General features: G+C 47.3%; 1 protein-coding gene across 4 annotated transcripts in view; it reads right to left on the bottom strand.

Moving 5' to 3' along the window:
- Positions 1 to 23,171, bottom strand: part of RALGAPB (Ral GTPase activating protein non-catalytic subunit beta) — a 146,571-nt gene that overhangs the window by 118,835 nt on the left and 4,565 nt on the right. For all 4 annotated transcript variants that reach the window (XM_075349918.1, XM_075349917.1, XM_075349916.1 and 1 more), the window contains exons 3-6: positions 6,963 to 7,126; positions 5,532 to 5,718; positions 4,339 to 4,470; positions 3,937 to 4,118 (exon numbers count right to left, since the gene is read on the bottom strand). In XM_075349918.1, coding sequence (XP_075206033.1) covers positions 3,937 to 4,118; positions 4,339 to 4,470; positions 5,532 to 5,718; positions 6,963 to 7,126 — 665 coding nt within the window. The remainder of the gene's footprint in view (positions 1 to 3,936; positions 4,119 to 4,338; positions 4,471 to 5,531; positions 5,719 to 6,962; positions 7,127 to 23,171) is intronic.

A 23,171-nucleotide genomic window follows, 5' to 3' on the forward strand; every position in this document is an offset into this window, starting at 1 on the left:
CAGAGGAGAGATTAACCCCATCAGAGCTGGAGCCAGCAATGAGCATGTGCTGCTAGTGCACAATAAAACCTAATTTTGCTGAAAAAACATAATAGATGTGTTGAGGGGCACATATTAGCAAGATTTATCAGAGAAATAAAAAAACAGTTTTGGTAACTGGACAACTTCTTTAACTCTCACTTTTTAAACTAATAAAAAGTAGTGGAAAAGCCCTTTAAAAGGGAACCTGTCACCTAGAATATGCGTTCTGACCTATCAGCAGACGCATGTGTGCCCTACTTACACCTCCCTACCCATCCCTGTGTTATAAAATTGTATAATATGAAAGTAATAAAAAACATTTTATTACCTTCATATTTCCTATGTAAATAGCAGGGAATATGGTCACAGGGGCGGCGCCTTGCCCTATGGACGTCTGCATACTTTCCGTGGTATCACGCCCCTGTGGGCGTGATACCATGTAGTCACATGAGCGATGTCACCGTCACTCATTTTATCCTGCGCGCATTGTGGAAGGCTTCGTTTCTGGGTGTTCACGCGCCGGCTTCAGAGCGCGTCTGAAACTAACAAGGAGAACCCAGAAGAGAAGCCCGCCGCAATAGTAAGTGTAAACGTGCGCAGGATAGAATGAGCGACAGTGACGTTGCTCATGTGACTCCATGGTATCACACCCACAGGGGCGTGATACCACGGAAAGTATGCATACGTCCATAGGGCAAGGCGCTGCCCCTGTGACCATATTCCCTGCTATTTACATAGGAAATATGAAGGTAATAAAATGTTTATTACTTTCATATTATACAATTTTACAACACAAGGATGGGTAGGGAGGTGTAATTAGGGCACACACGCGTCTGCTGATAGGTCAGAACGCATATTCTAGGTGACAGGTTCCCTTTCAGTTAATGATCCCATTTGCTCTACGTGTGGAATCTCAGTTTACTTATAGCGAGTTCACAATGGCCATAAACGTGTTGCCCCTCACTATGAATGAGCTGAGAGCATCCCAATCAGCAAAGACATCACAGATGAGCATTTAATTGTACATTTATTGATTAATAGAGACATATATCACCATCACCGAAGGCACCAGATCATTTTAAAATAATTTAAGGGTTGAGTAATACCAAAAAAAAAAAAAAAACATGCTGTAAGATTGGGGCCCTTTAGAAAAATTGGTCTTGGGCTGTGCACCGTAGTCAACAAGTGAGCATTGTTTGTGTCAATTCTGTGCTGCATCCTAGCAAAAGAAAAACAATAGTTGGTCGCAGGAGCCAAAGACATAAGCACAGAGGGAAGCTACTCAAGACAGAATTATGTAAAGGGTAATAGAAAAATTAGAAAACATGGCTGCGTTCATTGAAAACCAGTACCACACTTGTCCACTGCTTGTGTGTTCTATTGCAACAAGGAGTGGTGCTGCACTACCAAACACAACCCATGCATGGGGGTAGGGCTGTTTTTGAAAGACAACCACCATGTTTTTCTACACCCTTTAGGATAAACCCCCCCAAGGTGCTCCATTCATCTGAATGTTGTACTCTAAAGGCCCCGTCACACTAAGCAACATCGCTAGCAACATCGCTGCTAACGAACAACTTTTGTGACGTTGCTAGCGATGTTGCTGTGTGTGACATCCAGCAACAATCTGGCCCCTGCTGTGAGGTCGTTGGTTGTTACTGAATGTCCTGGGCCATTTTTTAGTTGTTGCTGTCCCGCTGTGAAGCACAGATCGCTGTGTGTGACAGCAAGACAGCAACAACTAAATGTGCAGGCAGCAGGAGCCGGCTTCTGCGGAGGCTGGTAACCAATGTAAACATCGGGTAACCAAGAAGCCCTGTCCTTGGTTACCCGATATTTACCTTTGTTACTAGCCTCCGCCGCTCTCACTGTCAGTGCCGGCTCCTGCTCTGTGCACATGTAGCTGCAGCACACATCGGGTTAATTAACCCGATGTGTGCTGTAGCTAGGAGAGCAGGGAGCCAGCGCTAAGCATTGTGCGCTGCTCCCTGCTCTGTGCACATTTAGCTGCAGCACACATCGGGTAATTAACCCGATGTGTGCTGTAACTAGGAGAGCAGGGAGCCAGCGCTCAGTGTGCGCTGCTCCCTGCTCTCTGCACGTGTAGCTGCGTGCACTGGTAACCAAGGTAAATATCGGGTTGGTTACCCGATATTTACCTTAGTTACCAAGCGCAGCATCTTCCACGCGGCGCTGGGGGCTGGTCACTGGTTGCTGGTGAGCTCACCCGCAACTCGTGTAGCGACGCTCCAGCGATCCCTGCCAGGTCAGGTTGCTGGTGGGATCGCTGGAGCGTCGCAGTGTGACATCTCACCAGCAACCTCCTAGCAACTTACCAGCGATCCCTATCGTTGTTGGGATCGCTGGTAAGTTGCTTAGTGTGACTGGACCTTTAGATGAATGGCCAATTTACAAGGCACCACAGATAAAAGATTGTGCACGGCTGTGAATTACAGATTAGGAGCAGGTTAATACCGGAAGCCAATAGTGATTTGATAAACTTCATGACACACTGGAGGCTATGCCCATCTTCTTAAAGGGAATTTGTCACCAGGTTTTTGCCACCTAATCTGAGAGCAGCATAATGTAGGGACAGAGACGCTGATTCTAGCGATGTGTCACTTACTGAGCTGCTTAGTATAGTTTTGATAAAATCACTGACAAATCAGCTGTAGATTATCATTAGAGGACTAGTTGGCGTGCTGTCAGAGAGTCCAGCATATTCATGAGCTCTGTATAACTCCACCCCCACCATTGATTGGAAGCTTTCTGTTCATAATGTAAATGGATAACTGGTGTGGGCGGGGTTATAAAGATCTACATTCAAATAACGGACAGATCTGCAGCAAAGAAAACATTGATTTTTATCAAAATAACACCAAGCAGCCCAGTAAATGACACATCGCTAGAATCAGGGTCTCTGTCTCCACATTATGCTGCTCTCAGATGGGGCAGCAAAAACTTGGTGACAGATTCCCTTTAAGTAATGGCATCTAACATAGAAATACTTTGATTCATGTGGGTCAATCTTCCTGTACTGTCACTGATCATGATCTGCGTCTCCTACTTTTTTTTTTTTTAAAGGACTGCAACCAAGGTTTAATTCAAGTGAAGTTACAAGAAAAGCTTGAAAGCTAAAAAGGTGCGAAATATGAGCAAATTCACAAGTACCCAGCACACTATTATTGTTCCAAATTGAACAGTGTGGGGTAACAGGAGAATACCTAAAGCATAGATTCATGTACGGATAGGCTAATTCGGCAAGGTGTCATACACAGAATTTCTAATGACCGGGTGCTATCTTGTCTTGACACAAGCAATGTGACTTGTCGAGCTCGGGCAGCATTCTGTCACATGGTGATTAGTATTTCTACCTCCAATCATTAGTTATAAACCACCAATACCAGATTTGTGAACCAAACTAAACACATGTAATTGAGGAGGTTTGGATACCATATTTTGTTAATCTTTCCAACCCAATGTTCTTAAAGACTGCAACTCCTGAAGAAGAAACATACAAGTTTACCACCATTTTTATATAAAAGCATTTCCTAATAATAAAAAAGAAAAAACAACAATCGAGCAGCCAATGGACTGGTGTATCATACTGGGCCTACTGCAAAGAAATATGCTTTGCTTAGCCCATCTCACAGAACCTGTTAGCCTCATATGTTTTATCCAAAAAGATACAAATAGTGCTGGGTTGCAATCAAAGGGAACTGAACCGATAAAAAGCAAATGAAAAAAAATTAGAAAAAAAATAAAAATAAAATAAAAATAAAATAAAAATAAAATAAAAATCACACGCTAGGTTCTGTTTTGGAAGTGGTGTTTCATTTCACCAAAAACACTGTTACCATGTACTAAGGCGTCATGTATGGGATAGGTGAACGGCAATAGACTTAAAAGCATTACCTAAGAACGCATCCACTAGGCAGCTGACCCCCCGCATGGCACGGAAGAAGATCTGCGGCAGCTGCTTGAGACAGGAGTACTGGTTGAGCTCCTGGGTCGGCACCCCGCTCACATTTAGGAACTGTTCCTGAAACTTTGGAGTTGTGCCGATAATACTTGGGTTACTTAGGTCCACAGGGTTACTAAAGACGAAAGAACAGATGAAAATATGACAAAATCTTAGGGGGTTTCCATGTTTAAAAAAACCTCCCCAAAACCTATGTACTGAGCAAACAGCTTGTTTATGGCGTCAGTAGACATCCCACCATTCTGACACTTCTACAAGGTCACTGACCCATCATAGTGTGGTTGGGTAATACAGGTCTGAAGAAGAACTATACATTGAGTTTAGTGATGGCGCACCTCAGCATGTGGAGAAATCGGAACCAGGTTTGCGTCACGCATTCATTATCCATTTCTGTGGGGATTAAGCTGGCATCTTCCTCTGGAACTTTGAATGGGGGAAATGAAGGCCCGTATGTGAATCGTAGCAATCTAAAGGAAACCAACAAACATAGGTTGAATCAATAAGAAAACACAATTCTATACTTTGTATTCACTCCCATTTCAGTACTAATGCGCTTAATTGGTGAATTAGAAGGAATGTATAGTAAGAAAAAAATGTACTTGTCCCCACGATACAGGAGATTTCTGGCTCTGATCGCCTTGGACACACAATACTGAGGACTCTCGGCCAGATCTCAGTTGCCGCCTCCTGCATTTGGCCAGAATAGCAGAGGTAATTGTCCACGTGTGACTGCAGGAGGCGGCAGAGCAGGCAGTTACATCAGAGACGAGGGGAGCGTGACCTTGTGACAACTTCTGCACAGTTTTCTAACATGCGACAAGATCCACCATTGGAAAGACATTGTACAAGCATCTTGGAAACTTCAATTTGGGTGACTACAGTGTAAAAATTAATAATCCTGACATTTAAAAGGGAACCAATCAGCAGAATGTTCCTATATAACCTAAAGCCAGTGCTATACTTGCACTATCAGGCTGATTCTACACATACCTTTAGTTGTCAGCTAAGATGTAGGTTTTGAAACACAAGCAAGTAGTTTGTAAAATGAGCAGCTTTTTGAATGACAGCTGGGGTGGCTATTCATAGCGATTCCCGTCCCCCTGCCTATCCATCCTCCCCCTTTTATGCCAATTCTATTATAGAATCGTTTTACTAACTGACTAGAAGGACCTGTGCTGATGTCATACCCATGTGACCAGAAGGGGCAGAGCCTCAGCCAACATAGCTGATACCAGGAAGCAACATTATTTTTCTGTTTGCTATCAGCTGATTGGCAGCTGCTGTCATTCAAATAGCTGCTCATTTTACAAACCTTACCTGCTTGTGTTTCAAAACCAATACATCCTAGCTGACAACTAAAGGTATGTATAGAATCAGTCTGATAGCACCAGTATAGCACTGGCTATAGGTTATATAGGAAAATCCTTGTGATTGGTTCTCTTTAAAACAATTCACTCCTCTTGATGAGCCATCATAAAAATAAAACCTCATTCCATATCATGCATCTCCTATTTCACAGTTTCCTCACCTAGATGTTAGGGCACAGATTGCTTTACTCCACTGTTCTACCACAGCTGGATGGTGTCTCCAGTTGGCCACCATTTCTTTGGCTGTCTTCCAGTAGGGTGGTGTTGGGAAGCAGCGAGTACAAGCCAAGAGCCAGACTTCAAACAGAACTCCAATTAACTTGTCTGCCAAATTTTCTGCAATACCACCTGGGAAAGCAAGAAGATTTGAAACGGTGTGCACTGGTTAACAAAAATGTAAGGGGTTTAAACCCCCTGTGACTGCAGACTTGTGAATCCTCACATTGTATGCACTGTGTGCTGTGAGGATTCTCAGGTGTAAGAGACGGGAATGGAGGTCACTTGGCTGTCAGTATGCAATATGCAGACTCCCGGCCACATTCTGAGTAGAGGGGTACTGAGTGAGGCCGCAGCCATCTAGTCACATTCTGCCCAGGAATGCATGCGATGTGAGGATTCACAAGTCTGCAGTTACATAGAGTGACTGTAGAACTGTGCATTTAAACAAAAAAAAAACTAACCTTGTTAAAGCTAAGCAAAGCCTCCTTAGTAAAGACCATAAAAATAGCACAAAAAGTCCCATATCTCACATCTGTATGAGGTTTTCAAGTTAAAACCGGCATACTTATTGGCGCAATAAAATAAAAACTGACCACTTTTGAAAGGGTTAAAGATCCTTTTTTTTTCATTTTGATGTAACAGTATCTCCATCAGACTGTCATTTACAGTGTTTGCACTTTTATACAAGAGGTAGGTACGTCCATGTAGTATAGTCTCCTATTTTCCTTTCTGTAGACTCCATCTTAGTTATTTTGATCCTGTAGGTTTAGCTATAAATCTAATGATGCACATGTGCAGCTACTGCCTGTACCATCTCAACCTGTTTAGATATTATGATTAGCCTATTTTTTTTTATATTTCCCTAAATAAGTCATTCCAAAAAAATTCAGCCCAGAGGCGGAGCTGTAATCTCCTACATTATAACTGATGTGACAGAAGCTGTGCAGTCACCATTAGTATCTGTGATGGGAGTTTCTGTCCTCCCATGAGGAGAACTTCAGTCGTACAGTCCAGGTAATTTCATCATACCAGAACTTCTATTCACCCCCTTCAGGGAACATTAAGATGTTGCCATGAGATCACAAGAACTGACGTATTTCATGACACACACACACACACACACACACACACACACATAACAAATATTAACAAACACGATCACTACGGCAGCATTGCTCTTATACAAGTTACATGATAAAAACTGTCTGAAATAGACAATTTTTGGACATTTCCGAAAGCCCTAATTTGTAAAATATTTCTCCACATTATTAGAAATCTAGATACGACTAAGAAACAGTTGAATAACAACGATAAAAGTGAGTGCAGCCACCGATTTGCACCTTAGTAAGCAACAAGATGGTGCCATGACTAACCTGAGACAGTTGGAGCAGCAAGGAGCGTGTCATTGATTTGTAGAAGAAAAAGCAGGAGAACCTCCCAGGTTTCCCGGGCCATATTGGTAGAGTCTCGTGCCAACTTCTGGACAGAACGCAAGACCTGCAGGCACAGCCGAATCTGGCTGACTATCTGTTCCTGTCTGCAAGTAAAACAATAGAAAAAAATAAATATAAAAACTTAAAACAAAAATGTACAGAGTTCAATTTCCTAGCTGCATGATAAAACTCTACAGATATCATTGCATGTATAAACTCTATAGTCGGGAAATCAATATATTGCAGCCACCTTGGTTGGCCCTGCCTTTTTACTGATGTAGGATGGAGCAGCTCTATTGATGACGGACTGTGGGTCAGACATGCGACAGTACTACTCATGCCTTAGTGGAAGTCATTTTGGACTTGAGGAGAACAGAACACAGACCGAAGAGACAGAAGGAATAGCAGCAGAACAGTGCCGTTAGAATAGTGACTATACTTTACAAACGTATAGTCACATTTACCATGCCGGAGTGGAGGGTCACTAAGTACTGCACTGGCTGCTGACTATCTGCCATCCTTTGATGGATGCCATTATAAAAAGACAATGATCTCCACTTCACTATAACTATTATGGTGGATTAGTAGAATATTAATTAAAGAAAAATAAATCTAAACTGACACAACAGACAACGCCTCCGATCCAAAAGCCGATAACTCCTACAAAGGCTGCCGATTGTCGCAAGAAGGTGCAGGGTTGGCTGACTTCCACCACAGCGGCCTCTACAGTTTATGTGAGGTATTACGTGCACTGTAGGTAATAAAGTGCACACTGGGTCCAAGGTTTAATAAATGGATCTCTCTTAGGTAGGTCGTGAAAAATGGACCCTTTCTATGTAAGGAAATAGTTGACACAAGCCCTATACATGTGCAGCACCTCTATATATATTAGCTGCTTCACACACTAATGCACAACTTGAAATGCATGTTTTATAATTGAGACCAAGAGGTCTGTAAGCGCTAGATATGGAAAACATTTTCTCAAGGCCCTGTGCGCACGCTGCGTTTTTACCCGTGGTTTTCTTGTGCGGTTTTGCTGCAGAAATTTCTTGAGAAATGTTTGTAGCCTTTCTGCAGACATTCCCCAGCAAAACCGATGGGAAAAAAAGAAGGGAATTTTGTTTACTTACCGTAAATTCCTTTTCTTCTAGCTCCAATTGGGAGACCCAGACAATTGGGTGTATAGCTATTGCCTCTGGAGGCCACACAAAGTATTACACTTAAAAGTGTAAGGCCCCTCCCCTTCTGGCTATACACCCCCAGTGGGATCACTGGCTCACCAGTTTTAGTGCCAAAGCAAGAAGGAGGAAAGCCAATAACTGGTTTAAAGACCAATTCAATCCGAGGAAACATCGGAGAACTGAACCATACCACATGAACAACATGTGTACCCGAAAAAACAGAAAAACCCCGAAAAAACAGGGCGGGTGCTGGGTCTCCCAATTGGAGCTAGAAGAAAAGGAATTTACGGTAAGTAAACAAAATTCCCTTCTTCTTTGTCGCTCCATTGGGAGACCCAGACAATTGGGATGTCCAAAAGCAATCCCTGGGTGGGTAAAAGAATACCTCATGATAGGGCCGTCAAACGGCCCTCTCCTACAGGTGGCCAACCGCCGCCTGAATGACTTATCTACCTAGGCTGGCGTCTGCCGAAGCGTAGGTATGCATCTGATAATGCTTGGTAAAAGTAAGTAGACTCGACCAGGTGGGTGCCTGACACACCTGCTGAGCCGTAGCCTGGTGCCGTAATGCCCAGGATGCACCCACGGCTCTGGTAGAATGGGCCTTCGGCCTTGAGAGAACCAGAAGCCCAGTAGAACTGTAGGTTTCAAGAATTGGTTCCTCGAGCCCCCGAGCAAGGGTGGATCTGGAAGCTTGCGACTGTTTACGCCGACCAGCGACAAGGACAAAGAGTGCATCCGGGTGGCGCAGGAGCGCCATGCGGGAAGTAGAACCTGAGTGCTCTCACCAGAACCAACAGATGCAAATCTTTCTGAAATTGATGGACTGGACGAGGACACAAAGAAGGTGAGGTGATATCCTGATTGATATGAAAATGGGATACCACCTTAGGGAGAAATTCCGGAACCGGACGCAGAACTACCCTGTCCTGGTGAAGGACCAGGAAGGGAGTTTGTATGAGAGCGTTGCTAGCTCGGAAACTCTCCTAAGAGACGAGACCGTTACTAGAAGGCCACTTCCCGTGAAAAACGGGAAGGGAGACATCCTTCAAAGGCTCGAAAGGCGGCATCTGGAGAGCAATTAGAACCTTGTTCAGATCTCAGGGCTCTAACGGCCGCTTGTACGGAGTGCTGAGAAGACAAACTCCCCGTAGGAACGTGCGTACCTGAGGAAGTCGTCGTTTCTGAAAAAATACAGATAGCGCTGAGACTTGTCCCTAAAGGGAACTGAGCGACAACCCATTTTCCTACCTAGATTGCAGGAAGGAAGGAAACATAGACGATGCAACCGGCCAGGGAGAAACACCCTGCGCCGAGCACCGAGATAAGAACATCTTCCACGTCCTGTGGTCAATCTTGGCGGACGTTGGTATGCTAGCCTGTCTCATGGTGGCAACCACGTCCTGAGGTAATCCTGACGACACTAGGTTCCAGGACTCAATGCCACACCATCCGGTTGAGGGCCGTAGAATTCAAATGGAAGAATGGCCCTTGAGACAGCCAGTCTGATTGGTCTGGTAGTGCCCCCGGTTAGCCTACCGTGAGGCACCACAGAACCGAGTACCACAACATCCTCGGCCAATTTGTAGCGACGAGGATGGCGCGGCCGCAGTCGGTCTTGATCTAGCGCAGTACTCTGGGCAACAATGCCAGAGGTGGCACCTAAGGTAGCTGGAACTGCGACCAATGCTGAACTACGGCGTTTGCCGCCAGAGCTCGATGATTGTGAAACCGTGCCATGAAGCTGGCACATTGTTGTTGTGCCGTGACGCCATTAGATCGACGTCCGGCCTCTGTCAGCGGCGCCAGATCTCCTGAAACCCGTCCGGGTGAGGAGACCATACTCTTTCGGCCACACCTCAGCGACTTAGGAAGTCAGCTTCCTAGTTTCCACACTTGGGATGTGAATTGTGGATATGGTGGATGCCGTGTCTTCCACCCACATCAGAACCTGCCGGACTTCCTGGAAGGCTTGCCGGTTGCGCGTTCTTCCTTGGTGGTTGATGTATGCCACCGCTGTGGAGCTGTCCGACTGAAGTCGGATATGCTTGCTTTCCAGCCGCTGTTGGAAGGATTGTAGGGCAAGATACACTGCTCTGTGTTCAAGAACATTGATCTGAAAAGTGGACTCTTGCTGAGTCCACGTACCCTGAGCGCTGTAGTGGAGAAAAACTGCTCCCCACCCTGATAGACTCGCGTCTGTCGTAACTATCGCCCAGGACGGGGATAGGAAGGACCTTCCTTTTGACCAAGAGGTGAGAAGAAGCCACCACCGTAGAGATTCCTTGGCCGCCTGAGAAAGAACGACGACTCTGTTGAGGGACGTCGACTCCTCGTCCCATTGGCGGAGAATGTCCCATTGTAGTGGACGCAGTAAAACTGCGCGAAAGGAACTGCCTCCATTGCTACCATCTTACGTAGGAAGTGCATGAGGCGTCTCAATGTGTGCGACTGGTTCTTAAAGAAGAGCTTGCAGCCCGTAGTGAATGCTGTTTGTCTAGCGGCAGCTTCACTATCGCTGAGAGAGTAAGAAACTCTATGCCTAGATATGTTATCGATAGGGTCGGGGTCGGATCTGACTTTAAAAAGTTGATGATCCACCCAAAACTCTAGAGAGTCTCCAGCGCAACGTTCGGGCAGTGTTGGCATGTTTCCTAAGAGAGTGCCTTGACAAGTAGATCGTCTAAATACGGGACCACAGAGTGACCCTGAGAGTGCAGGACTGTGACTACTGCTGCCCTGACCTTGGCGAAGACCAGTTGGACTGTCGCTAGCCGGAAGGTAGAGCTACGAACAGAGGGTGTTCGTCTCCTATAACGAAGCGTAGAAACGCTAGTGCTCTGGATCAATCGGCACGTGTGGATAAGCATCCTTGATGCCTAATGATGCTAGGAAATATCCTTGGGACCTTGAGGCGATGACATGGCGGAGGGATTCCATCCGGAACCGCCTGGTGTCCACGAGCTTGCTGAGCATTTTTAGATCCAGAACGGGACGGAACGGCCCGTTGTTATAGGTACCGCAAAGAATTTGGGGTAAAAACCGTGACCTTGTTCCTGAAGAGGAACGGGGGTCATCACTCTTTCTGCCTATAGAGTGCACCCTGTTTGCAGAAGAGCAGCGGCCCGGCCGGGAGGTGGAGAAATTCTGAAGAATCGAGTTGGAGGACGAGAAGTGAGCTCTATCCTGTACCCGTGAGACAGAATGTCTCACACTCAATGGTCATTGACCTATGGCAGCTAAATATCGCCAAGGCGGGAGAGCCTGCTACCGACCGAGGCCGCAAGTCATGAGGAAGCCGCCTTGGAAGCGGGTTTTCAGACTGTCGCTTTTTTGGGCGAGACTGAGCCCGCTAAGAATCTTAGCTCCTCTGATCCTTTTGAGTCCACATTGGACGAGGAAAAATGGGACCTGCCCGAGCCTCGAAAAGGCCGAAAACCCCGACTGCCTCTTGCTCTGTTGGGGTTTGTTGTGTCCGGGCTGAGGAAAGGATGAATCCTTACCCCTGGACTGTTTGATGGTTACATCCAACGCTCACCAAACAGTCGGTCAGCAGAAAAAGGCAACTGGTTAGGCAACCTTTTTTGGAAGCAGAATCTGCCTTCCATTCACTTAACGAGCAGACCAGGCTCTGCTTAAAAACACGGAGTAGCGGAGGCTACCGCCGCACGGTTCGCAGAGTCCAGGACAACCTGAATCGCGTAAGAAACAAATGCAGACATTTGAGAGGTTAAGGATGCCACCTGCGGCACAGATGTACGTGTAACCGTGTCAATCTGTGTAAGACAAGCTGAAATAGCTTGGAGTGCCCCAAGGGAGAGAATGCCGGAGCCAACGGTGCGCCGACAGCCTCATAGATGGCTTTCGACCAGAGATCCATCTGTCTGTCAGTGGCATCTTTGAGTTTGCAGTTCCATCTCCCACTGCAACTATGGATCTAGCTACAAGCCTGGAGATTGGAGGATGCCGCTCGGGACATTGGGTCCAGTCCTTGACCAAGTCAGGGGACAGGGATAACGTGTATCCTAAGCCGTTTGGAGAAGCGCATATCTGGATAAGCGTGGTGTTCCTGGACTGCCTCTCTGAAGGCAGAGTGGTCCAGAAAAATACGTGAAGCTGACTCCTCCACTGGAGGAGCTGTGAGAAATAACCCACATTCTATAGATGGACGCTATAAGATTATTTACTATGGCGTCACAATCAGGTGTATCCAGATTGAGAGCGGTCTCAGGATCAGAATCCTGAGCCGCTACTTCCGCCTCATTACACAGCGAGTCCTTCTGTTAGGACCCTGATGAAACCGAGGCCGCTCATAGCGAGCCCACTTAGGCTGTCTGGGACTGACGTCCGTGCAGAGCCGTGACTCTGGGATGCGTGTGACATTCCCGGAGCTGTTAGTTATTCACACTGAGGGGGGCCATGGATCAATGATTCAACAGTGCCCATATTGTGAGAGACATGTCCGGACTGCTAGGCTTCTAGTATCATAGCCATAGTCTCAGAAAAACTGTCAGTAAATACTGCAGACACCGTCCTCATCCCCTGGCCATTAGTGCATACAATGGGAGTCTATGTATCTGCCGGCCGTATAGCCGTACATGCTGTACCAGCTGTATAGAAAAACATGTGGTTCTGCACCTTTGTTTTACACAGAGAATATGCTGATAACTCCTCCGCATAATCCAGGAGGGTATATACAACGTGCGACCAAACAGTGCAATGTATATAGTACAAGCATATCTATAAGTGCACTTCTGCACTAGTGGGGTTAGCACCACAGGTGCTGCTTAACGCCTGTTGCAGCGATTGTGTGACTATCAGAATGCCAGGGTCTTCCACACTTGTCTCTGTATCGTACAGAAACTGACACTAATGGCTGCCGGTGTCCTTGTAGAGAAGGAAGCCGTGGGCGTGCCTGAGAAAGTGCGGGAATCCGGATTCACAGTGCACACAGTGAGAGGGGTGGAGTATGCAAAACATACTCCAGCTCTCAGCTCTGCTCTATGCAGCGTCACGCCCCTACCCTGACTGTCAGGGCTGTGGGCGGGAACGAAGGGAGACTAGGCCCAGAAGCCGGGGACTCGAGTTAACAGCGCGGCCGCCGTAAAAGCGCGGGCCGCGCTGAAGTCCCCGGCGCACCACAAGTGCCAGCCGCGCCGCAGTTCCAGCGGCCGGCGCGACCGATTCATAGAAGTGGCCAGCGTCCCGCCCCTCTCCTGACTGGCAGGTCTGGGGGCGGGAACGAACGGAAGCAGGCCGCAAAAGCCGGGGACTCTAGTTATCAGCGCGGCCGCCGTAAAAGCGCAGGCCGCGCTGAAGTCCCCGGCGCACTACAAGTGCCAGCCGCGCCGCAGTCCCAGCGGCCGGCGCGACCAATTCCCATAAGTGAGCCTGCTTCAGCAAAGCTGAATGAGGCCATGGCACAGGCGCCGCAGCGCTGATGTCCCCCGGCGCACTACAACACCCAGCATGCTGCGGTGTGAGCGCCAAATGCACGGGGACACAGAGTACCTTGAGGAAGCAGGGCCATGTCCCTGATGTACTCCGCTCCATCCAGCATCTTCTCCAGGGGCTGTAGATGGAGCACGGTCTCAGTGCCTGGAGACCGGTAAATCCCACTTCACCCAGAGCCCTGTAAAAAGGGATGGGGAAGGAATCAGCATGTGGGCTCCTGCCGCCGTACCCGCAATGGGTACCTCAACCTTACAAACACCTCCGACATACAGTGGGGTGAGAAGGGAGCATGCTGGGGACACTATATGTGTCCTCTTTTCTTCCATCCGACATAGTCAGCAGCTGCTGCTGACTAAAAAGTGGAGCTATGCGTGGATGTGTTGCCTCCTTCGCACAAAGCACAAAACTGGTGAGCCAGTGATCCCACTGGGGGTGTATAGCCAGAAGGGGAGGGGCCTTACACTTTTAAGTGTAATACTTTGTGTGGCCTCCAGAGGCAATAGCTATACACCCAATTGTCTGGGTCTCCCAATGGAGCGACAAAGAAAATAGCTGTGCGCACACTGCGTTTTTTTCTCAAGAACATTTTCTGCAGAATTTCTTGAGAAAAAGAATGAGCATGTCACTTCTTTTCTGCAGGTACCTGCGTTTTTTTGCCATAGATAATGGTAAAAAAAACCCCGCAGGGACCAATCTGTGGAAAAAAATGCATCAAAAAACGCGGTAAAAACACGTGTTTTTCTGTGCGTTATTGGTGCATTTTTTGAACGCAAGTGCGCTAATCTTTCAGACTCAAGATATTTCTTGAAAAAAATCCTTTTTCTAGTGCGCACATTTTTCTAGTAAGTACATTTGAGAACTAAGCTAAATTAGGAACTTTAGTTTGGGCCAATGCCGCGGCTATAAATGTCTGATACAAGGGGCATGTAACAATCCCTGCGGATGTAAACTGTTTATATTCCCCATGATAATGTACAGGGCGCCAGGAGGGCAGCGCAGTAATCCTAGTCCAAACAGTTATTACTGTACCAAGCAGCTCCAAAGACTCAGGTTTTCCACTCATCTCTCAATGCAAAACGTCCACGCCATTTCCAAACAGCAATGTTCCACACGTATAAAGTGATGAAATGCTTAGAGTCCCTTCCCCAGTTATCCCACAAGTGCCGACATTTCGGTATGGGCATCAGAATCCTCTTGTATGCACAGATCCTGGAAGTCTCCGATTGCCATTAATTACGGAGGGGCGCCAGATACAATAACATATACAGAAGAGCATGAAAAAGCTGCATGGAAAGTAAAGCAAGTCACAATCCAGAAAGATGTCTGTATATAGAGGTTACAGTGAAGCCCCTACTATAAACCGGGAGCTGCACAGATCAGGGATAGCTTTCTAACTTGACAATATCCATTAAAATGTCAAACTGCACAATCTGCAACTTGTGGTAACTTACTTTACAGCACTGGTGTCCTAGGGTCAAATCCACCAAGGACAACATCTGCAAGGATATTGTATGATCTCCCTGGGTTTCCTTCTAAGAAGCCGGATGTTATCCTTTCAAGGAACCGACACAGCACCGAGAGTGGTGACTGTAAGCATGCCTCGCCATTGATTGACGGCAGTCTCTTAAAGGATGAGTGAGCAGTCAGTCAAGATGACAGGATGTGCTGATAGCTGCTGCGCACTGTAAAGTGATCGATTACTATAGCCACATGGGAAACTTGCATGAATGAAAGCTGGCGGCTTCTGGTAGGGCTAAAGTTTCATTTTTCCAGGGTGCCGCACACTGTCAGGATTCTCTGGTATTGGCTGCCATCGGAGCGAGCGGCAATATGTAATGCATTTTGCATACTTCCAGCCACATTCAGACTAGACGTGGGCAGCCTCCCTCAATATAAAGGAAATGAATGAAGCCGAGCATGTCTAGTTGGAATGTGGCTGGAAGTATGCATACCCCATACTTGTGGTCACCTGCATGCTCGCTCTCACTGCCAATACTAGAGAATCCTGACAGCATGCGGTGCGCAAACTATAAGAATCGAGAAATTTACGGTTACAGAGTGACTGCAGGATGTTTATCAAAACGGAAAACTCCTTTAGGCCACGTGCACATGTTGAGCGTTTGGTGAGCCTTTTCACCTCAGTATTTGTAAACCAAAACCTAAAAATAAAAAAGTACAGAAGTGGTGCCCGTGCTTCTATTAAACGTTTCCTCAAATTGTTCCACTCCTGGTTTTGGCTATAAAGACTGAGGGTAAAAACTTACCAAATTTTGCCAGGTCCATCACTACCAGTATAAGGCCAGCCTGGCCTACTGGCAATACTACAACCCATGAGTCATTTTTGGAGCACTTAAGTAATCTCACTCAGTAAGTAGTGACTGCAGTAAGAAATTATCAGTATTAAGTATAGGGAATATCGACGTGACACAATTAATCAAAAATGACTCAACCTTCTTGCATAACGGATTTACTGTCGGTCCCACACACTTCACATGCCAGTCATTGCCGCCTTATTGTCACTTCACTCTCTGACAGAGCACTATGTATAAAATGGGTCCATAAAAGCTGTGATATACAAGAGATGTCCATAGATCACACGTAAAGTACAAGGGTTGGCACTTTTGTTGATTAACTGAATACACGTTAAAAGATCAGCATTCTAAAACGTCCTCTTCTGTGTCTGAAGAAAAAAAAAAATCCACTTGTCTGATCCTCATCACAACCTTCACATCATGCCCATACCCAGTTGCAGGAGGGCATCCGAACAAGACCAGGCACCATAAAGCTGCAGCCACACAAATGCTGACCCATGCTACACATGGTGAAATACGTAATTACTTTCCGGTAATGTGTTTTTTCCGAACCCATGATGGCACCACGAGAGAGAGGATCCGCTCATCAAGGACCAGAAACCTTCAGGATAAAAAGGGGCGGTCCTCTCCTCGCCTCAGTTGATTACAGAGCATGAGAGGACCTCCGAAAAAAAACAACAGGTTAATATAAGGCCACCACCAGAATATGTGGTATATGGAAAAAAGGAAGGTGACCCAACCAACAACCACCAGTGCAGGGAGGGAAAATAAGGGTGCCGTCATGGGTTCGGAAAAAACACATTACTGGTAAGTAATTACGTATTTTTTCCACACCATATAACGACACCATGAGAGAACTACAGCGAAAAGAGTTAGGGAGGGACCACAGCCTGTAGAACACGCCTCCCAAAGGTGAGGTCGGAGAAAGAAAGAGCCAACCTATAATGCTTATAAAAAAAGGTCGAGAGCGACGACCACGTGGCAGCTTTACAGATTTGTGCAATGGAAACATCTGCCCGTTCCGCCCAAGAAGATGTTATAGCCCTTGTGGAATGGGCTTTCAGACCCACAGGAACGTCAGCACCCCTAGCCGTGTAAGCTAACGCAATGGCGTCCCTAATCCACCTGGCCAGCATGGACTTCGAACTCTTAACCCCCTTTTGAGGTCCCTGGAAAGAGACAAACAGGGACTTGTCCTTCCTCCAGGAACTGGTGACAAGAAGATACTGGATGAGACAACGACGCACATCTAGACAATGCCATCGCCTTTCCTCAGCACGTGTCGGGTTATCGCAAAAGGAAGGCAGCACAATTTCCTGGGACGTATAAAACCGAGACACCACCTTGGGGAGGTATGCAGGGTCAGGGCGCAACACTACTCTATTGTCCAGTATTTGAGTGTAAGGAGGGTCGATAGAAAGGGCCTGAATGTCGCTGATCCTACGGGCCGAAGTCAGAGCTATCAGGAGGACCGTCTTAAGGGAGAGACATTTAACAGAGATGGCGTCAATGGGTTCAAATGGAGGACCCGTCAGGGCTGCTAAGACCAGGTTAAGGTCCCAAGGAGGAAGGGAGATGACACGTTTAGGACGCTGACGCGAACTGGCCCTGATAAACCTAGCCACCCAAGGGTTCCCTGCGACATCATAATTGTAGAGCGCTGCTAATGCGGAGATCTGGACCTTGAGTGTGCTAACCGCCAACCCTTTGTCCAACCCACTCTGCAGAAATTCCAAGATGGGACCTATGGGAACCTCCCCTGTCACACTAGCCCCTGATGAAGATAAAAACTTTCTCCAAGTCCTACAGTAGATCTTGGTGGTCACAGGTTTTCTACAACATAATAGCGTGGAAACTAAATTGTGGGAAAACCCCTTACTGATCAGTAATGCCCTCTCAAATTCCATGCAGTCATGTACAATTTGACTGTGGGAGGATGGGACACTGGTCCCTGGGACAGGAGACCCGGAACCTCCGGGAGGACCCATGGGTCGGTAAGGGATATCTGAACCAGCCAAAAAAACCATGGTCGCTTTGGCACGAAGGGAGCAATCAGAATGACTCTGGCCTTGTCGTCTCTGATTTTCTTCAGGACCGAGGGGAGAATAACCAGCAGGGCGTGGGGGGGAATGCATATGCTAGGAGAAAGTCCCACTTGGTCGACAGGGCGTCCACTGCGTATGGATGTTCCTTGGGATTCAGAGAACAGAATTGAGGAATCTTCCTGTTCTGTTTGGTGGAAAAAAGGTCGATGACCGGGGTCCCCCACCTGGCCGTGATGAGGTCGAAGACTGACTGGTTGAGTGCCCACTCCCCCTGGTGCAGGCGAGTGCGGCTCAGAAAATCCGCTGCGAGGTGGTCTTTCCCCCTGATGTCAACGGCTGTTAGGGACAGAAGGTGAGTTTCTGCTAGTAACAGGATCCTGTTGGCTATAGTCATAAGGGACCTGGATCTTGTGCCCCCCTGAGGGTTCAGATAAGCTACAGTCACCTGATTGTCCGACAACACTGGGCTATGGTGACCTGTCAGTGAAGGGAGAAGACCGGTCAGTGCCCGTTCCACAGCCAGCAGCTGTCTGATATTGGAGGAGGAAGCCGCCTCCCGGGGCGACCAGAGACCTTAAATCGAACAGTCCAGCAGGTGAGCCCCCCCATCCGGACACACTGGCATCCGTGGTCACAATTCGGGACACCGGGACAGACCATGGGACTCCCCTTGTGAGGTTTGCAGGAACCAGCCACCAGTGAAGGGAGGTGATGGAGCTGGGACGCAGAGTAATCTGACTGTTCAACCTGTCTCCCAGAATCGTCTAATTTTCTAAAATGTCCCAATGGAGGGCCCTGGTATGCCCTTGGGCCCATAGGACTGCGAGGAGAGTGGACGTCAGTGAGTCCAGGAGAGACACAGCCCTTCGCAGGGACATGCGCGGAACTGACATCGCCTGTTGCACCAGAGTGCGAACCTTCTCCACTTTGGAAGGTGGGAGACAACACTCCTGTAGGAGAGAGTCCAAAGTAAGTCCCAAAAAGACTTGCACCGTGGCTGGAAGCAACCTCGACTTCTCCAAGTTCAAAATCCAGCCTAGACGTTCCAGTTTTGAGCAGACAGTCTGAAGGACAGTAGTACAATGGTTTGCCGAATTCCCTACCACGAGGAAGTCGTTGAAATATGGAATAATGAGAATCTTGTCCTCTCGTAGGTGGGCTGAGATTTACAGGACGAGTTTCGTGTAGATTCTGGGCGCAATCGCCAGGCCGAATGGTAAGGCCCTGAACTGCAGATGTCGCACTGACCCATCTACAAGCACCGCCACTCTGAGATATTTCTGGAAATGATGAGCGATGGGGACGTGATAATACGATCCAGGAAAGCCATATGACAACCTGGGTAGAGATACTTTATCGTGGACTTCATCGATTCCATCTTGAAGGACAAGATTTGCAGGTGGCTGTTTAGACCTTTGAGGTTTATGATGACACGAAAGGTGCCGTCCGGTTTCCAGACCAGAAAAAGAGGGGAGTAAAAACCTTCTCCCATTTCTGCCAATGGGACGTTCGTCAGGACCACCTAGCACAATAGGGTCTTCACTTTCCCCTCCAAAGCATGTTGTTCGCTCGGGGAAGCCCTCGTGTATGTCAAAAGAAAACGCCTGGGAGGAAGACTGCAGAATGGAAACGTCAGACCTGATTGGATGATGTTGAGAATCCACGAACTTGAAGAAATGCGTTCCCAGGCTGGAAGAAAGTAGGTCAATCTCCCCCCAACCTGGGGAAGGGAGTCATTGGAAAGACTTCTTGGATTGGGAAGAGCCCTTGAACAAGAAACCCTTATCTTCATCCTTCCAATCTGACCAGGTATTTCTACTCCTGGGGGAGAACTTACGGGTGTACTGCTTTTTACGAAAGGACCGCTTGAAGGAGGGAAAGGATGGGGCTGGAAAGTTCTTTCTTTTGTCTCCAGCCTTCTCAAGAACATTGTCCAGAACTGACCCGAAAAGAAACTCGCCCTGACAGGGAATGGAACACAGCTTAGATTTAACCTGTAGATCCCCCGGGCAACATTTTAACCATAAGGCCCGACGTGCCGCATTAGAAAGGGCCGCTATTTTAGCCGCTAGTCTAGTGAAATCTGCAGATGCATCCGAGATGAAAGCAGGGAAGCACTGGTGGACTTCAGCCTGTCAGATGAACAGGATGCAGAACCAGAAGACCCACATTCCCCCTCAGACTGACTGGATGGCGAGGCAGAGGAGGCATGTCTATGTCGCTTACGAGGAGGCTCTTTCAAGGACTGCAGAGAGCTTTGAACTTCGGACTGGATAATGGAGCGAAGATCATTCGCAAACCCAGGTGTCTCATCCGAAATGGTCTGCTGGATACAGTCCTTGCAGAACCGTTTGGACCAGGACTGAGCTAGTCCCCGGTTACAGAGGGCGCATTCCCTGTTATTCGACTCGGAAGTACATTTCCGTGGCTTTTTCACCTAGGTGCGACAGGGACGGGGGTGACGGGGGGGGGGGGGGGTGAGACACAATACCAGGCGAACAATGAAACAACAAGTACACATGCCCGAAGATCACTCACGCACAAGAAGATGAAGGGCCGGTACCGGTTCTGGGGAGTAGCTTTCATCACCAAAGACTTCCCTCTGGAGGCGACCTTGCCATCAGACGCTTCTCGGGCCTACTTACTGGACCGGGTACCACGCTTACTGGACAAGCTGGCATCCGAACCAGAGTCATTCCTGCGACGCTCAGGCTGTTTCTCAACCTTCTTGCTGGCAGGGGGGGGGATGAGGACTCACGCACTGAGTGACGTTCCTGCTCACGGTGCCCATCTTTGTCCATGGCTGCATGCAGAGAGGATTGGAGCACTGCCATAGCTCAGAGGCTCCGTTTTTATTTTAAGCGCGGCTCTCCTGGTTCTCCCCCGCGCCTCCTGACCCACTTCCGGGTATGACGTCACCGCCGACGTCAGCGCAGGTTACTTGCGGGCGCCGCGCATGCGCAACGCCCGCTAAGACACGCCCCACAAGATGGCGCCGGCGTACAGCACTCGCGACCGCGAACAGCTCCACCGCCCTGGAAAGACCGGCAAGCTGCCGCACTTACCTGCCGCTGGGTGCCCGCTCCCGCTCAGGGTCGCAACCCATGGCGCCTCCAGGAACCCGAGCGGAGTGAGGCAGGACCCGTGCCGCCGCCAGAACCGCCCACCGGGACCAGGTAAGAACTTGTGTAGAAATCCACGGCCCTCCAGGGCCGAATCCTGAGGTATCCGTCAAGGACAGGAAACCAACTGAGGCGAGGAGAGGACCGCCCCTTTTTATCCTGAAGGTTTTCTGTCCTTGATGGGCGGATCCTCTCTCTCGTGGTGCCGTCAAAGGGTGAGGGAAAAATTGAAGTTTATCAGAATAGCAGCAGTTTTCAGTATATTTTAGGTTAGTCTTGAAACCCTTGAGAATTCCTATAATTTCAAATTTTTCTTTTAGATGTTATTTGCATGTTACGGTTCTTGAGGTTGGCATATCAGATCGCTTGCAGTTGAGATAGTTCAATAGGTCATTTACAATAAAGCGGTCAGAGTAACTTCAATACTAAAGTTTCTTTGGAGAACATCTAACTCGCTTTGCCTTTAAAGCGGTATTCGGATTATGCTGATTAAAGGGGTAGTCTACTTATACGATATTACTGAACTACCCATGGCATTTCAGATCAGTGTGTGTCCTACACTCAGCACCCTTCACTAACCAGCTGTTATCAGTTTCTGTAGTAGCCGGATGTAAACTGTATGGAGTGGAATAGCACAGCTCTACCGTCGAGTTTTTTCAATTTTCAAGTTAAAGTCTGATAGAAAAAAAATTATCATAAAATTTGTAGGTTCAGAGTTTTTAAATCGTTTAGTTGAATGTGTGGTTACTGAAGTACAATGATAAGAATTTCATAATTTTTTTTTTTTTTTTTTAAAGAGGAGCTTTCACCACATCTTATGCGATAACCTGACAATATCATGATGTTGTTGCTGGAGATCTGAATAAGTCGTATTTTCTTTTTATATTTCTCATCTCTATTGTAGAGATATTAGATTGTTAACTTTATATGCCAATATTCACGATAACGAAAAGGACGTTAGAGACAAAACACAGAGCTGCTTATCTTCCCTTGAACAGCAATCACCGGCAGGTAGATTTGAGTGACCTGGTTAGACAAGTCTTACCATATCACAAAGAGAAAGTTTGTTCTGATGTTCTCTGGTGGCATTTTCAACATCTCTTAGGGTACCGTTTCACTAAACGACGTACCAGCGATTTTGACCACGATATGACCTGGTCAGGATCGCTGGTGCATAGCTACATGGTCGCTGGTGAGCTGTCAATCAGGCAGATCACACCAGCGACCAGCCACTCTGCGCTTGGTAACCAGGGTAGATATCGGGTAGCTAAGCAAAGCGCTTTGCTTGGTTACCCAATATTTACCCTGGTTACCAGCGTACACCGCTTAGCGCTGGCTCCCTGCACACGTAGCCAAGGTAAATATCAGGTTACTAAGCAATATAGAGAGACGAGTCTCTGCTAATGCCCCCTTGGTTATAGTGGAAATTACCATATTGGGTGCCAAAAATGTTACTAACTAATATTTCCAACAAAGATCTGAGAACTAAAATGATTGTATACATATGAACATCTGAATAAAACAAAGACTATTACAGTGTTAACCCTTATTTGTTAAGGCTTGGCATGCTAGATATCAGTTTCTGGGCCAAATCTTGACTGACAAAACATTCTTGTCTAATCAGTGCATGGAGAATTTCCTAATTTCTTTGTTTTTGTTGGTCTACCCTGTGGGCGTGATACCATGGATTTACATTAGTGACGTCACGTCTGCTCCTTCAAAAACGCTTTTTGGACCCGATAGGTTCCCTTTAAAGACAAATTAGATATTACTCTTTATTTATGGCAGTGTTCTAGGCAAAACGTTGTGAGCGAGTCCAATTCCATGGATGAAAAGCAGCCCCAAACCTAAATGGACTCAGAATGCTTTATGTTGGCATTACACAGGACTCAAGGTAGTACTCCCCATTTCTTCTCTGGACAATCATTCATCCAGATGTCTCAAACAGTCTGAAGGGGACTACATCAGAGAAAGTAAACTTATCCAGGTCTCTTCAGAACAATCCCTGTACTTTCCACAGAATGGCAATCAATTG

This window comes from Anomaloglossus baeobatrachus, chromosome 5 (assembly GCF_048569485.1).
Source record: "Anomaloglossus baeobatrachus isolate aAnoBae1 chromosome 5, aAnoBae1.hap1, whole genome shotgun sequence".
Classification (NCBI taxonomy): Eukaryota; Metazoa; Chordata; class Amphibia; order Anura; family Aromobatidae; genus Anomaloglossus; species Anomaloglossus baeobatrachus.